The sequence below is a fragment of the Nothobranchius furzeri genome, chromosome 12, assembly GCF_043380555.1.
Source record: "Nothobranchius furzeri strain GRZ-AD chromosome 12, NfurGRZ-RIMD1, whole genome shotgun sequence".
Lineage (NCBI taxonomy): Eukaryota > Metazoa > Chordata > Actinopteri > Cyprinodontiformes > Nothobranchiidae > Nothobranchius > Nothobranchius furzeri.
The window spans coordinates 8,526,375-8,540,714 of record NC_091752.1 but is presented as its reverse complement, the minus strand read 5'-3'; the positions used below and the strand labels follow the sequence as shown (position 1 = coordinate 8,540,714).

At 46.2% G+C, this 14,340-nt stretch overlaps 1 protein-coding gene across 2 annotated transcripts in view; it reads right to left on the bottom strand.

Annotated features, from left to right (window-relative positions):
* Nucleotides 1-970: 970 nt before the first annotated feature.
* Nucleotides 971-14,340, bottom strand: part of si:ch211-250c4.3 (uncharacterized) — a 28,593-nt gene continuing 15,223 nt past the window's right edge. Inside the window, exons 5-8 of one of the 2 annotated variants that reach the window (XM_015944052.3) lie at nucleotides 9,760-9,887; nucleotides 6,205-6,326; nucleotides 1,241-1,342; nucleotides 971-1,067 (exon numbers count right to left, since the gene is read on the bottom strand). In XM_015944052.3, the coding sequence (XP_015799538.1) occupies nucleotides 1,249-1,342; nucleotides 6,205-6,326; nucleotides 9,760-9,887 (344 nt within the window). In that variant the 3' untranslated portion in view covers nucleotides 971-1,067; nucleotides 1,241-1,248. Of the gene's footprint in view, nucleotides 1,068-1,118; nucleotides 1,343-6,204; nucleotides 6,327-9,759; nucleotides 9,888-14,340 lie in introns of those variants that run through there. The other variant, XM_015944051.3, reaches the window with a different exon arrangement.

Sequence of the window (14,340 nt, the reverse complement as noted above, 5' to 3'; positions counted from 1 at the left end):
CCTGTTTCCCATTAGAACATACTGTAAAGACCCCCCCCCCCCCCCCCCCCCCCCCCCCTTCTAAAGTGAAAATTACATCCATGGATGTTTTCATGAAAAATTGTTCTTTTAGGGTTCGGTCTGGTTCCTTCAGCCAGCAGGGGGAGCTGTTCACTGTTTGGTGTTTTACTTACCTGGGTGGCAGGACTAGCACAGAGGTAATTCACCAATTTACTTTCATTTTAGTCTGTTTGTCCCTAAAAAAACTAAAATAAAACAAAAAAAATACATGTTTAATTACTTTTATTTTGAAAAATACATGTAGATATTTAGAATATTTTAACATGTGATAATCTGTCACAGAAAAGTTACAATTTTTAAACAAAAAGTCTTAAAAAATATCAACATAGCATCAATATTTAACAGTGAGAAACTGGAAAGATCCCTCTGACATCCGCCCATGGATAGCGGGATATCTGAGGGAGAATAACAGAATAATCCTTAAAATGTTTGAGGATATTTAAAAATGCAAACATAAATGTTAATCACATAAACGGCTTAACATAGGATTTAATCATCACATTTGAAGTTTTTATAAAAAGTGGCCATTAAATCCAACAAAAACCTGAGAGCCAAGATGCCACTTTTTTTGACAGAAAATTGATTTAAATCAGTTATTAACAGTTAGATCATTAATTATGTACATTATAGTTCATGTTTGGTTTATTAATAATATACTTTGTACTTCACATTTTTCACATTTGGTCAAATTCTTTACAACAAAGAGAGACTTCATTTTGTGGATAAAGGCTCCGCCCAGACGCTGCCCGTCTACAGGTGTAAACGTGTATCGTGTGCATTGCTCACATGACAATTTCAGCATATTATTGGTAACTTTGATTAAATGAGTAACACCAGAAAATACTTAAATCCAGAGGTGGCCTGCTTAACTCATCCTGTTGTAATAAAACCAGACCAGGTCTGATGGCCCGACTCACTCTGACCTCCATCTTTAACCTCCTCCACTTTGTTCCTTCTTCATCATTAAAGTCTCAACTAATCAGTTCACTGTCTCTTCATCCATTAGTCTGAGGAGTCAAAAACAGAGTTTAAATTTAAAAAATATATATATTTTTTTAACCTGCTGGTTTCCAAGGGTGGTGGAGAATGGTTATGATGAGTCAGCATGGTTTAGGGCTAAAAGCTGATCGTCTTGCTGCCGTTAGACTGGTTGGAGAAGGCTGAACATTTGTGGAACTACCTGCATTTTCACTCGATCCAAAAGTCCAGTTTGTGCTGGGAGCTCAAAGCGATCATGGACTTCCTGTTTCTACCAGCAGCTTCTTCTGGATCCAGATCAGGCCTGAACAGGAGAAGACGAGGTTAGATCAGGTCTGTACCTGTTATCGGACAAGGTGGGCATCAGTCAATCCAAATGTCAGATTACAAGTAATTAATAGGGATGTAAGAGCATACTCATATTTTTTCCAGCGATATATCGATATTCAAAAGCAGTGTATAGAATTTTTGGAAGAATTTACATGCAAACATTTCTGTATTTTCTTTTCTTTTGGTTCAATTCAAACACTGACCACTAGTTGGCAGCAGTGTGCAATGGGTTGTGTTTCCACCATTGAAATGTGAATCTCTATTACGGTTAAACATGTGAAGTGCCAGTTTGGACTATTTACTGAATTTTCCTATAATAATTTTTTCTGTCTAATAATTCAGTCCAAAAAAATCTGCTAAAATCGCCTGAATGTATTGCATCGCCACAATTTCACCAATACAAATCCCTAGTATTTAATATAACTGTATTTTTGCCTTGAAAGAATGGGAATTTGCGCCCTCTGCTGGTTTCCAAAAAAGATGGAGTTGCTGCCATCCAGTGTCTGAAAGCTGGTACTACACTTTTCTTTAGCCTTATTTTAATGAAGCCTTAAAAATATTTCATTTTGTCTTTTTGGGAATAACATTAAGGAGGAGAAATAACTGGATGTTACAAGAGTTACTTATAAGAAACAGTTCCTCCAAAGCTGTTAGTACACTTTTGTTCTTTTTAGCCTTAATGAGGTTTTAAAAAAGAGGCGAGACTGAGTACTAGCACCACCAGCAGGCAGGGCAGGTTAAAGGTCTTGCCCAAGGACACAACAGCATTCTCTGCTGGGAGCCAGGATCAATCCCATAACCCTCCCATTACTGGACAACCTGCTTTACCTCCTGAACTACTGCTGCCCACCACTGTTTTTAAATAAGCCCATTTTTTGTGCTGGAGCAGGGAAACCCTTTAAACATGATGGATATGGAATACCGAAGAAGAAGACCTGGGGTGTGGTTTTGGGTGACTGGCAGCCAGTGAAGCTGGAGGAGAAGCGGGGTGATGTGATATGTTTGCTAGGTTCCCTTAGCCTAGAAAACTAGACCAGCCTCGCAAAAGAGTTAGCTCTGTAGGTCGCTCTATAGCCACGTTCCATTACACCCAGTTTACCATTGGGCTGAACAGCTTTTCAATTCAAGTTTATTTACATAGCCCCAAATCACAACAAGAGTCGTCTCAAGGGACTTCACATAATAAACATTCCAATCCAGGTCAGTTCATTAAGTCAATTAGAAATAATGTTTCCTAAGGAACCCAGCAAATTGCATCGAGTCACTGACTAGTGTCAGTGATTTTACAGCAATCCTCATACTAAGCAAGCATATAGCGACAGTGGGGAGGAAAACTCCCTTTTAACAGGAAGAAGCCTCCAGAGGATCCTGGCTCAGTATAACGCCGGGGACACACCGGCCGCCGAAGCGGGGACCGCCTTCATTCGGCGCCCTTGTTATCCTATTCTATAGACCACGAGGGCCACCGGCGCTCCAGCCCGCGCCATGCAGCGATCGTTTCGGCGTCTGCTCTATTTTTTTCGCGAGCCACGGGTGAACCGCGTCAATTATGGCAGGAAGTCAAACCTAGACATAAGAGGCAGGCCTGTAAATTTAACAAATTAAAGCATTTCAAAATACAAGTCCGCGATAGTCAAATGTGTTCGTAAACAGACACTGCATAAAAACCACACAAACACACACACACAGCGAACTTGTGTCTGTGTGTGTGACCACGTGAAGGGGGTGTGGTTTTGGGTGTCTTTCAACCGGAGCAAACAGGACAGAGAGAAAGAAAGTCGTAGGCCAGCTATTAACAACTGGTTCACACCATAGCTTCACACACACGCGAACAAACACACACACAAACAGCAAGGGGGAGGGGGGTGTCGAGGAAAAGAGCAGAGAAAAGGCAGAGAGGAAATGGAGGACACCAAGTGGTTAAAAGAAAAACTGCGAGGCGCGCCTCGACCGGAGCGGAGAAACAAGCATCTGGTCTGAACTGAGGAGCAGCGAGCAGCGGCCAAATTTCGTGAGCGCTTCGCCTCCCGGCGCTTCGGCGGCCGGTGTGTCCCCGGCGTAAGCAGCCCGTACTGTCTGGCCAATCACAGCACTCTGTGTAGTGGGCGGGCTTTGCACCAGAGCTGCGACAGAACAACAACAAAGATGGCCTCAACTCAGGAACGGCACTCGTTTGAACGGCTTTGGCATCAAATCTAGACCATTCACACCTGTTTCGTTCTTTGAGACACGAGCAGACAGAGGTACTTATTTTGACAAAGGATGCATTTGCTTCCTCTTAGACGGCCTGGCCTGTTGGCTGGTTTCTGTAGTGATGAGTATCTACATTGTTGCCCCGACTGATACTAGCATTGTCCCATTGTGTGCAGACAGTTTGAAAGTGACCCACAAATTCCATCCCACAACTGAGCTCTGTCTATGGGTCGTGGCTGCTCTATACATAAATAGGTTGGCTTCTCAGGCTACGGTTCTCCTTCCCTTGGCATGAAAGCAGCCAACCTCAGAGCACGGAGCAGCAGGAGGATGGTGCTCTCTCTAATGAATGCTGGACTGCAGCCATATCTCACCAGGCTTAAATCCATGAGGGAATTCTGCCACTCCTCCAGGCATACCAAAGGCCTGACTTCCTAACCCCTCCTTCTAGATCTCTGGGTTGGTGCCAAACTCCAACAGCCTGTTCTTCTCCTCCCATCAGATTCCTCAACTACTGGCCTTCAAACAGAGAAGAGCCGGCGCTTCTTCTCCCTGGAAGCTTTCATCTCAGGAATACACGGATCTCAGAGTTCCTTTTATCTGCATCTAACAGAAACCAGCCTGAATGCTTCTCTTCTTCTCATCTTGGCTTTCATTCACCAACATTCCTTCTGTTCTTTTTCACATTTCTTCCAAAAACAAAGCAACACGAACATTGTTTTTCAGCTAATCGGGTTTAAATTGATTTAAAAGAAGAAAAAACAAAGAAGACTGAAGTGTGAGAAACGTCTCTGGGAACAGGGGCAACTGGCAGCAAGAAGGTCACAGGTTCAAATCCCAAATAGGGTTGTCACGGTAACCGGTGTAACGGTAAACCCCGGTAAAAAAGTTGACAATAATAATAACCGTCTTGTTTTTTAAAACATATATTATCTCGGTGGATTACCGTGGCTGCGGTGTAGGCGCGGTGACCCTTTCCAGCCACCGTATCATCTGCTGAAGTTGCCGGCGGCACATGCGCACTTTGTTGTTTACAACAAAACTTTCTTGAAGCTAAAGCTGAAATAATGGCCAAAGGAGGAGACGACAGCGCTCAGGACATTTATTATCCCTCAAAGAAGACAAAGTCGGAAGTACGGGCATTTTTTGGATATTTGAAGAATGCCGAGGGACAGCTGATAGAAGACGGCTATCCTGTTTGCAGCACGTGCAGAAAAAGTGTCTGTGAAAGGCAGCAACACTTCTAATCTCATGACACATCTGCGTGACCATCACCCACAACTCTACAGTCAACGCAAGGCAAGCTAACGTTAGCGTTTTAGCTAAAATGCGTGATCCGAGGATTTGGGTTGAGGGAGGATGCAACGAGTCGCTATATAAAGCAGCCGCAGCGCCGCTACCTGCATATAAACCGTGTCGCGGACACCGCCATGTTGAAATGACGCTATGCATTACGGGGCTCCCAGGGGCAGATAAGAGTTGGTCTCTCTCCGAGAATAATTATGAATTTAACTACTGCCTGATGACATTTTCCCACATCTGCAAAGCTCACTGGAACACAAACCGAGGACAATATTTTCCTGATATAGGGTTTATTACTCAAGTAAGGGTAAAGAAGTATCTGATTAGAAGGCTATTGAGTACTGAGTATCATCTGATCTAATACATTTAGAATGATGACATCAAACAGACAAAACATAAGAAGTTATGGGCAAATATTGGTATTTTAAACTCTAAAGGGAAAAAATGTAAACAAATAAACAACATAATTACAAAACAACACATTTTAGGCTAAATTTAGACACAAACTGAGGACAATGTTTTCCTGATGTACAGGGTTTATTTAGTTGTCTGAAAATGTAACACGTTTAAAAAAAATACCGCGACAATACCGAAAACCGTGATAATTTTGGTCACAATAACCGTGAGGTTACATTTTCACACCGTGACAACCCTAATCCCAAATGTAGCCTGTACAAAGGTAGCCTGTTGTCATGCATGTGTTAAGGTAACACCCTGCAAACAGTCAAAGTTGCATGGACAAGCAGACAAGCAGACCATGTCTATGTTGAGTCCATTGCTCTAGGCCACCTATCTAGGACATCCAAACTAGGTCATTGCACAGTTGGTATGTTCCCATGTATGCATGGAGTTAGCATGTTCTGAACATGCATGCATGGAGTTAGCATGTTCTGAACATGCATGCATGGAGTTAAGTGAGAAATGAACCGCACTCGTTTAGCGTCCTTTAGAGTCTCCAAAGCACTTTGCTTTGCATTTAACCATTCAAATACAAATTTACACGGTGGTGATGACGAGCTATGATGTAGCTACAGCTGCCCCGGGACGCACTGACAGAGGCAAGCCTGCCGAACACAGGCACCACCGGTCCCTTTGACCACCACCAGCAGGCAAGGTGGGTTAAATGTCTTGCCCAAGGACGCAACGACAGGAATTCTCTGCCGGGAGCCAGGATTGATCTTACAAACTTTTGAATACTGCACAACCCACTCTACCTCCTGAGCTGTGTGTGTGTGTGTGTGTGTGTGCGTGCGTGCGTGCGTGTGTGTGTGTGTGTGTGTGCGTGCGTGTGCGTGCGTGTGCGTGTGTGTGCGTGTGTGTGCGTGTGTGTTCTTTCTTTACCTGTAGAGCTGTGGACAGGACATCTTCAGTGAGGCGGAGGTCATTCCCAGCCTGCTCTGATTCCTTAATTTAGTTTTCTTCATGATGTCCTTAACCCGACCCCAGGTGTAGTTCTCACCCAGCTAAACGTGAACACACACACCAGTAAACCAGCTTAGTTAACCTGGCTTGGTCCAAATCAACCAGGAGAAGTCCTCCTATGTGGATCTTTTCAGACTCCTACTAAACCGCTGACTTAACCTTTAATGGGATGGCCTGCCAACAGCAGAGAGATCAGAGTTTTGCCTATTTAAGGTGCATCTGGATCCTCAAATGAATGCACTTCTAATAACCCTACAGGTTTTTGTTCTCAGAAGAAAAAGAGATTTGGTTCAATTTTCAAAGTTTCTTCGTCATCGTCGTTCGTCTTCGTCTTCCTCCGCTTATCCGGGTCCGGGTCCGGGTCGCGGGGGCAGCATCCCAATTAGGGAGCTCCAGGCCGTCCTCTCCCCGGCCTTCTCCACCAGCTCCTCCGGCAGGACCCCAAGGCGTTCCCGGACCAGATTGGAGATGTAACCTCTCCAACGTGTCCTGGATCGACCCGGGGGCCTTCTGCCGGCAGGACATGCCCGAAACACCTCCCCGGGGAGGCGTCCAGGAGGCATCCTGACCAGATGCCCAAACCACCTCAACTGGCTCCTTTCGATCCGGAGGAGCAGCGGTTCTACTCCGAGTCCCTCCCGAATGTCCGAGCTCCTCACCCTATCTCTAAGGCTGAGCCCGGCCACCCTACGGAGGAAACTCATTTCGGCCGCTTGTATCCGCGATCTCGTTCTTTCGGTCATTACCCAAAGCTCATGACCATAGGTGAGGATTGGGACGTAGATCGACCGGTAAATCGAGAGCCTGGCTTTCTGGCTCAGCTCCCTCTTCCCCACGACAGATCGGCTCAGCGTCCGCATCACTGCAGACGCCGAACCAATCCGCCTGTCGATCTCCCGATCCCTCCTACCCTCACTCGTGAACAAGACCCCGAGATACTTAAACTCCTCCACTTGAGGTAGGACCTCTCCCCCGACCCGGAGGTGGCAAGCCACCCTTTTCCGGTCGAGAACCATGGTCTCAGATTTGGAGGTGCTGATCCTCATCCCAGCCGCTTCACATTCGGCCGCGAACCTACCCAGCAAGAGCTGAAGGTCAGAGCTGGATGAAGCTAGGAGGACCACATCATCCGCAAAAAGCAGAGACGAGATTCTCCTGCCACCAAACTCGACACACTCCACACCACGGCTGCGTCTAGAAATTCTGTCCATAAAAGTGATGAACAGAACCGGTGACAAAGGGCAGCCCTGGTGGAGTCCAACCCTCACTGGGAACAGGTCCGACTTACTACCGGCTAGGCGGACCAAACTCACGCTCCTCTGGTAAAGGGACTGAATGGCCCTTAACAGAAAGCCACCCACCCCATACTCCTGGAGCGTCCCCCACAGGGTGCCCCTGGGGACACGGTCATAAGCCTTCTCCAAATCCACAAAGCACATGTGGATTGGTTGGGCAAACTCCCATGCCCCCTCCATCACCCTTGCAAGGGTATAGAGCTGGTCCACAGTTCCACGGCCAGGACGAAAACCACATTGCTCCTCCTCTATCTGAGATTCAACTATCGATCGGACCCTCCTCTCCAGTACCTTGGCGTAGACCTTTCCAGGGAGGCTGAGGAGTGTGATCCCCCTATAGTTGGAACACACCCTCAGGTCACCCTTCTTAAAGATGGGGACCACCACCCCGGTCTGCCACTCCCTAGGAACTGCCCCCGATGACCACGCAATGTTGTAGAGACGTGTCAACCATGACAGCCCTACAACATCCATAGCCTTGAGATACCCAGGACGAACCTCATCCGCCCCCGGGGCTCCGCCGCTGTGTAGTTGTTTGACTACCTCAGCAACTTCTGCCCCCGAGATCGGACAGTCCATCCCCAGGCCTCCCAGCTCTGGTTCCTCCTCGGAATGCGCATTGGTGGGATTGAGGAGCTCCTCAAAGTATTCCTTCCACCGTCCGACTATAGCCTCAGTTGACGTCAGCAGCTCCCCATCCCCACTGTAAACAGTGTGAGCGAGTTGCTGCCTTCCTCTCCTGAGGCGCCGGACAGTTTGCCAGAACCTCTTTGGAGCCGATCGATAGTCTTTCTCCATGGCCTCACCAAACTCCTCCCACGCCCGAGATTTTGCCTCGGCAACTGCCACTGCTGCACCCCGCTTGGCTATCCGGTACCTGTCTGCTGCCTCCGGAGACCCACAGACCAGCCACGCCCTGTAGGCCTCCTTCTTCAGCCTGACGGCTCCCCGAACCTCTGGTGTCCACCAGCGGGTACGGGGGTTGCCACCACGACTGGCACCGGCCACCTTACGACCACAGCTAGCAACAGCCGCCTCGACAATCGCAGAGTGGAACAAGGCCCACTCGGACTCAATGTCCCCCACTGCTCTCGGGACGTGGTCAAAGCTCTGCCGGAGGTGGGAGTTGAAGACCGTCTTGACAGGTTCTTCTGCCAGGCGTTCCCAGCAGACCCTCACTATGCGTTTGGGTCTGCCAGGTCTACGCGGCATGTTCCCTTGCCATCTGATCCAACTCACCACCAGGTGGTGATCAGTTGACAGCTAAGCCCCTCTCTTCACTCGGGTGTCCAAAACATACGGCCGCAGGTCAGATGATACGACTACAAAATCTATCATCGACCTGTGACCTAGGCTGCCCTGGTACCAAGTGTACCGGTGGGCATCCTTATGTTCGAACATGGTGTTCGTTATGGCCAAACTGCGGCTTGCACAGAAGTCCAATAACAAAACACCGCTCGAGTTCAGATTAGGTGGGCCGTTCCTCCCAATCACACCCCTCCAGGTCAAGCTGTCATTGCCCACGTGAGCATTGAAGTCCCCCAGCAGGACAATGGAGTCCCCTGATGGAGCACTATCTAGCACTCGTCCCAGGAACTCCAAAAAGGGTGGGTACTCTGAACTGATATTTGGCCCATAAGCACAAACAACAGTCAGGACCCGTTCCCCGACCCGAAGGCGCAAGGAAGCTACCCTCTTGTCCCCCGGGGTAAACCCCAACACACAGGCAGAGAGTCTCGGGGCTAACAAAAAGCCAACCCCAGCCCTCCGCCTCTCACCTGGAGCAACTCCAGCAAAGTAGAGTGTCCAACCCCTCTCCAGGTCTCGGGTTCCAGAGCCAATGCAATGTGTCGAGGTGAGTCCGACTATATCTAGCCGGTACCGCTCAACCTCTGCCACAAGCTCCGGCTCCTTCCCCTCCAGCGAGGTGACGTTCCATGTCCCAAAAACTAGTTTTCTTGTCCGGGGATTGGACCGCCAAGGCTCCCGCCTTGGTCTGCCACCCGATTCGCATTGCACCGGACCCTTCGTGTTCCTCCTGCGGGTGGTGGGTCCACAGTTGGACGAGCCCATGTATCAAAGTTTCAACAGAACAAAAGCAAACAAGTCTGATCATTTTAGTCACCATATGAGTGCAAATGGATCAGGGACCCGATAAAGACCTGGAGCCAGAACTCACCCTGCGCTGGGAGAGGAATGATGCTTCCATGTTGTCCCAGAGGGATCCGTCCTCCCCCTCAGAACTACTCCATCCACCCAGACGTTTCCTCCTCAGTGAGCTGGTGGCTGAATGCTCACCGATCACACCTGAAACAGGAATAGGGAGAAGCTACTTTCATCGCTTATGTTGACCTCTGACCTTTAGCCATGTTTAAAACCTGAGGTGAGAACATTCATTTTTACAGGATCTTCATCTTGATCCAACAATAAAACAACATGGTACAGCTTTATTTTGAAAGGGTGCAGGCTGGCAGCAGAAAAGTTTATCTGCTGGGAGGTTTTTCATCCCACATCACATGAAGCAGAACTCCCCGTTTCCACCAGGCCAGTCGGCTCCATGACGAATTCCTTCTCTCCGGGTTTTATGTTTCTGAGTGTAAATAAATTAACTCTAATCAACACCTCTGTCCTCGGGCTCCTGCTACACCTTTTAAATTTGGTCTTAAACATTTAACTGATCCCTGCTGGGATATGGTTCTCTGAGCCGAGGCCTCTCAGAGTTCATGGGACATTATCTGCTCCTGCCCTTGGTGGGATACCCAGAATTTAGCCGGAATCCCACTCAAGTTACTGCTTTATCTACCCCCGACCACCCCCACCCCAAGGCAGGGTGAGGCTTCCCAGAAACGCAGCTGTAATGATAACATTTGGGAAGATGACTGCATTCCCAGATGAGGGAAAGATCCTGGATCTGATAACAAGCTAAACACGGGAGGAGAGAAACTCCCGGGGTAGTTTCTGGGTCTAAACGCTGAAGGAACATGACACGACGTTTGGAAATTAAACCAGCACACCGCTTTGTCGTTGCTCACACAGCCTCCAGTACTTATTAAATACTGGTTCCAGTTACCTCCAGTATAACCAGCTGGTTCCAGTTACCTAAATCAAATCAAATCAAACTTTATTTATATAGCACTTAATCATACGATGAATGTAACTCAAAGTGCTCAACAAATTAAAAAGGCCCTGCATATCCATATTCCCTCCCATCCCCAGAATTTATGAACAGTCTGAGAATAAAAACCCTTTCACAACACTCATCCTCCGGTGCACACACACACAGACACACATGCACACACACATCCACACTAAGCTAAAAAGATGGGTCTTGAGCCTGTTTCTAAAACATGAACGTTCTCTGCGGCCCTGACGTCCCCTAGCAGCTCATTCCAGAGGCGAGGACTGTAATACTGGAAGGACGCCTCACCGTGAATATGTGTCCTGACTTTAGGGACGACTAAAGTATAATCAGCTGGTTCCAGTTACCTAAACTATAACCAGTTACCTAAACTATAACCAGTTACCTAAAGCATAACCAGCTGGTTACCATAGCTTGTCGGTAACGGTTTTCCAAGATTACAGATGTCTAGAGACTAGTTAATCTAATAGAAACTAGTCTAACTTAGGGCCCGACCGATATATCAGTCGATATTGGGGTCATGAACACTATCGGCTATCAACCAAAAAGATGATTCCAGCCATGTTTGCTTTGATAACTTCAATAACTTCATGCTGATGACCCACATGAACATAATCCTGTTTAGTGGATGCAAATACATCATGAAGTTGGCTTAACATGATTGTTTTTCTTGACAGGAAATAATAACTGGAAATATTATGAATGACACATTGCCCCCCCCACCAGATGGAATTTTAATACATTTACATTAATTATAATTAAAAGTTCCATTTGTGACATGTAGCTGTAACTCTTTACTGCAGACAGACAGACAGACAGACAGACAGACAGACAGACAGACAGACAGACAGACAGACAGACAGACAGACAGACAGACAGACAGACAGACAGACAGACAGACAGACAGACAGACAGACAGACAGACAGACAGACAGATAGATAGATAGATAGATAGATAGATAGATAGATAGATAGATAGATAGATAGATAGATAGATAGATAGATAGATAGATAGATAGATAGATAGATAGATAGATAGATAGATAGATAGATAGATAGATAGATAGATAGATAGATAGATAGATAGATAGATAGATAGATAGATAGATAGATAGATAGATAGATAGATAGATAGATAGAGTGAAGAAGTTCAGGAGAGTTGAATGTTAAATAACAAAACAGACCTGACCTCTCTCTGATGTTCAGAGCCTGAGATAAAGGCCCACAAAGCTGTAATCTGAAATCGGCCTTGAAGTAACACATGGCCTGGTGACCTTTGGACACTGATTTGACCCTGTTAGCAAGGTGCTATCATCATGAAACTTGGTTTGCATTTATATCTTAATGGTCCCTACTTGCATATAAAGTTTCAGCCTGATTTTGCTTTCTGTCTCTGAACTGGACTCAGAATAATGTCAAAAATCTGCGTCTGAACACATCATCTTGGGTGCCATTTAAAAACCATACATGGTAATGATGCCATTCATTTTGTGAATGATAGAGGCTATTATTTAGAGTCTAGCAAAACAGACCTGACCTCTCTGTGATGTTCAGAGCCTGAGATATAGGGCCCCAAAGGTCAAGTTTGAAATCAGCTTCTAAGTTCAACTGTTAATATGGACCTTTGGGTATCATTTAGACAACCTTAGAAAGGTGCTATCAGGCTGAAATTGTGAGGGTATTTCATCGACACATAAATATTGGACAATGGGTTTCCACAGCTCCAATAACACATTTTTGAAGATGAATGGGAGGTGGCCACCACCGCCATTTTGACCATGTCACAGGTTCCGTCAAGCCCGGACAATTCCACAAAAGGGAAGAGAGGTGGAGCTGAGGGTGTGGCTGTAAGGCTGGGATCAACTGACGACACCCGGTCAACTAGCTAAAAGCTAACCTGAAGCTAACCCAAAGCTAACGCGTAGGTGGGAGCTAAGCTAACAGAGGTAGCAACCTAGCTACAACCGGAGTTAAATGTGCACAACACCAGAGCTTCTGAGTCAGAGATACGCCAGGCTGACCACTGGGTAAAACCGGGTGGAACTCAGAGATCTCTGAGAGCTCCACAAGCCGGCAGCCGCACAGCAGACAGAAGCCGCGATCAGACAGAGATGCGCCGAGTTGCGGGGAGGGGAAAGGGTGGAAAACATAGGTCTCCCGAGAGCTCCACAAGCCGATAGTGGGAACCCAGCTCCACCAACATGTTCTATTTCAACCCATTTTCTAAAGTGCAGCATTATGTTAAATGCACTGGGTTTTACCCTATTACATTTAAATTTCATGGTTAAACAGTACATGTTAAAATCTAAGCTCAGCTCGGCAGTGACCTAAAGTACATAAATATAATTTTACTTACCGAAAAAAATGAAGTGGAGACTCCTTGGACGCTCTATTAGTGCAATTAATGCCACAGCAAGTCATTTTGTCCAACAATTGCACAAAAAATATCCAAAAAAGAATACACAAACACACAGACTAAAAATGCCGGAGCAGTTTCCAAGCCAGACTGAGGCTCTACTGAGGCCTTTCCACGGAGCTAGCTCTGTGGTCACGTAGGTCTGATGCTCATTAATTATACAGAATTTTAGGCTTTTAATACACTTAAACAGAAGAGTGAGAAAAAAATTCACCCCCCTCAGAGTTGTCATGAGTGTAAACTAGATCATTTAAACAAAAAACATGTTTTGGTACCAGGCTGTAAACATGTGTATTTCTGCTGTGAAATTGGTATTTTTAACATGGGAGTCAATGAGGATTTGCTCGCTCCTGACACCAGCCCCCAGTGGATGAGGGTGGAACTGCAATTTTTGGTACTTCCGGGTTGGCCTCAATTTTTGAGCCGCATTGTGGGGGCTTGGGGTATTTACATCCCATTAGCCCCTACTTACAGTAAAAATTTCAGCCAGATTTCCTTCTGGCCCTGAAATGGACCCAGAATAATTGTAAAATCATGCATCTTACAACATAAATCTGGCTCCCATTTAAAAACTGTTCATCTTTTGACTCCATTCCTCTTGTTGATGATACAGGCTGTATCAACAAAACAGACCTGACCTCGCTATCTTTTTCAGGGCCTGAGTTCTAGGCCCCGAAAGTTGTAATATTAAATCGGCCTTAAAGTACCGCTTATCCTGGTGACCTTTGGGTAATATTTTGACCACCTTAGTAAGGTGCTATCAGGCTGAAATTTAGTACGCATTTACATCCTATTAGCCCCTACTTTCTTATAAAACTTCAGAGTGATCAGACCTTCTGGCCCTGAATTGGACTCAGAATAATAGTAAAATCGTGCATCTGAACATTTAATTTGGGCTGTCATTTAAAAACTAATCATTCTTTTCACTCCATTCCTTTTGAGAAAATAGCAGACCATTATGGTCCGTGTGGTCCGTGTACATGACGGCCATCCGATTTTCCTTTGGAAATTAAAAAAACAAAAAAAGGGAAACAAGCTGTTTTGCCGATCACCAATCAAAAAACAAAAGAATGTAAATGAAAGTCAACGCGTTAAAACAGACCTGACTTCTCAATCTTATTCATGGCCTGAGACATAGGTCCCCAAATGTGTAACACAGCATATATCACTAAGTGCAATTCTGCGACCTTTGGGGATAGATTTGA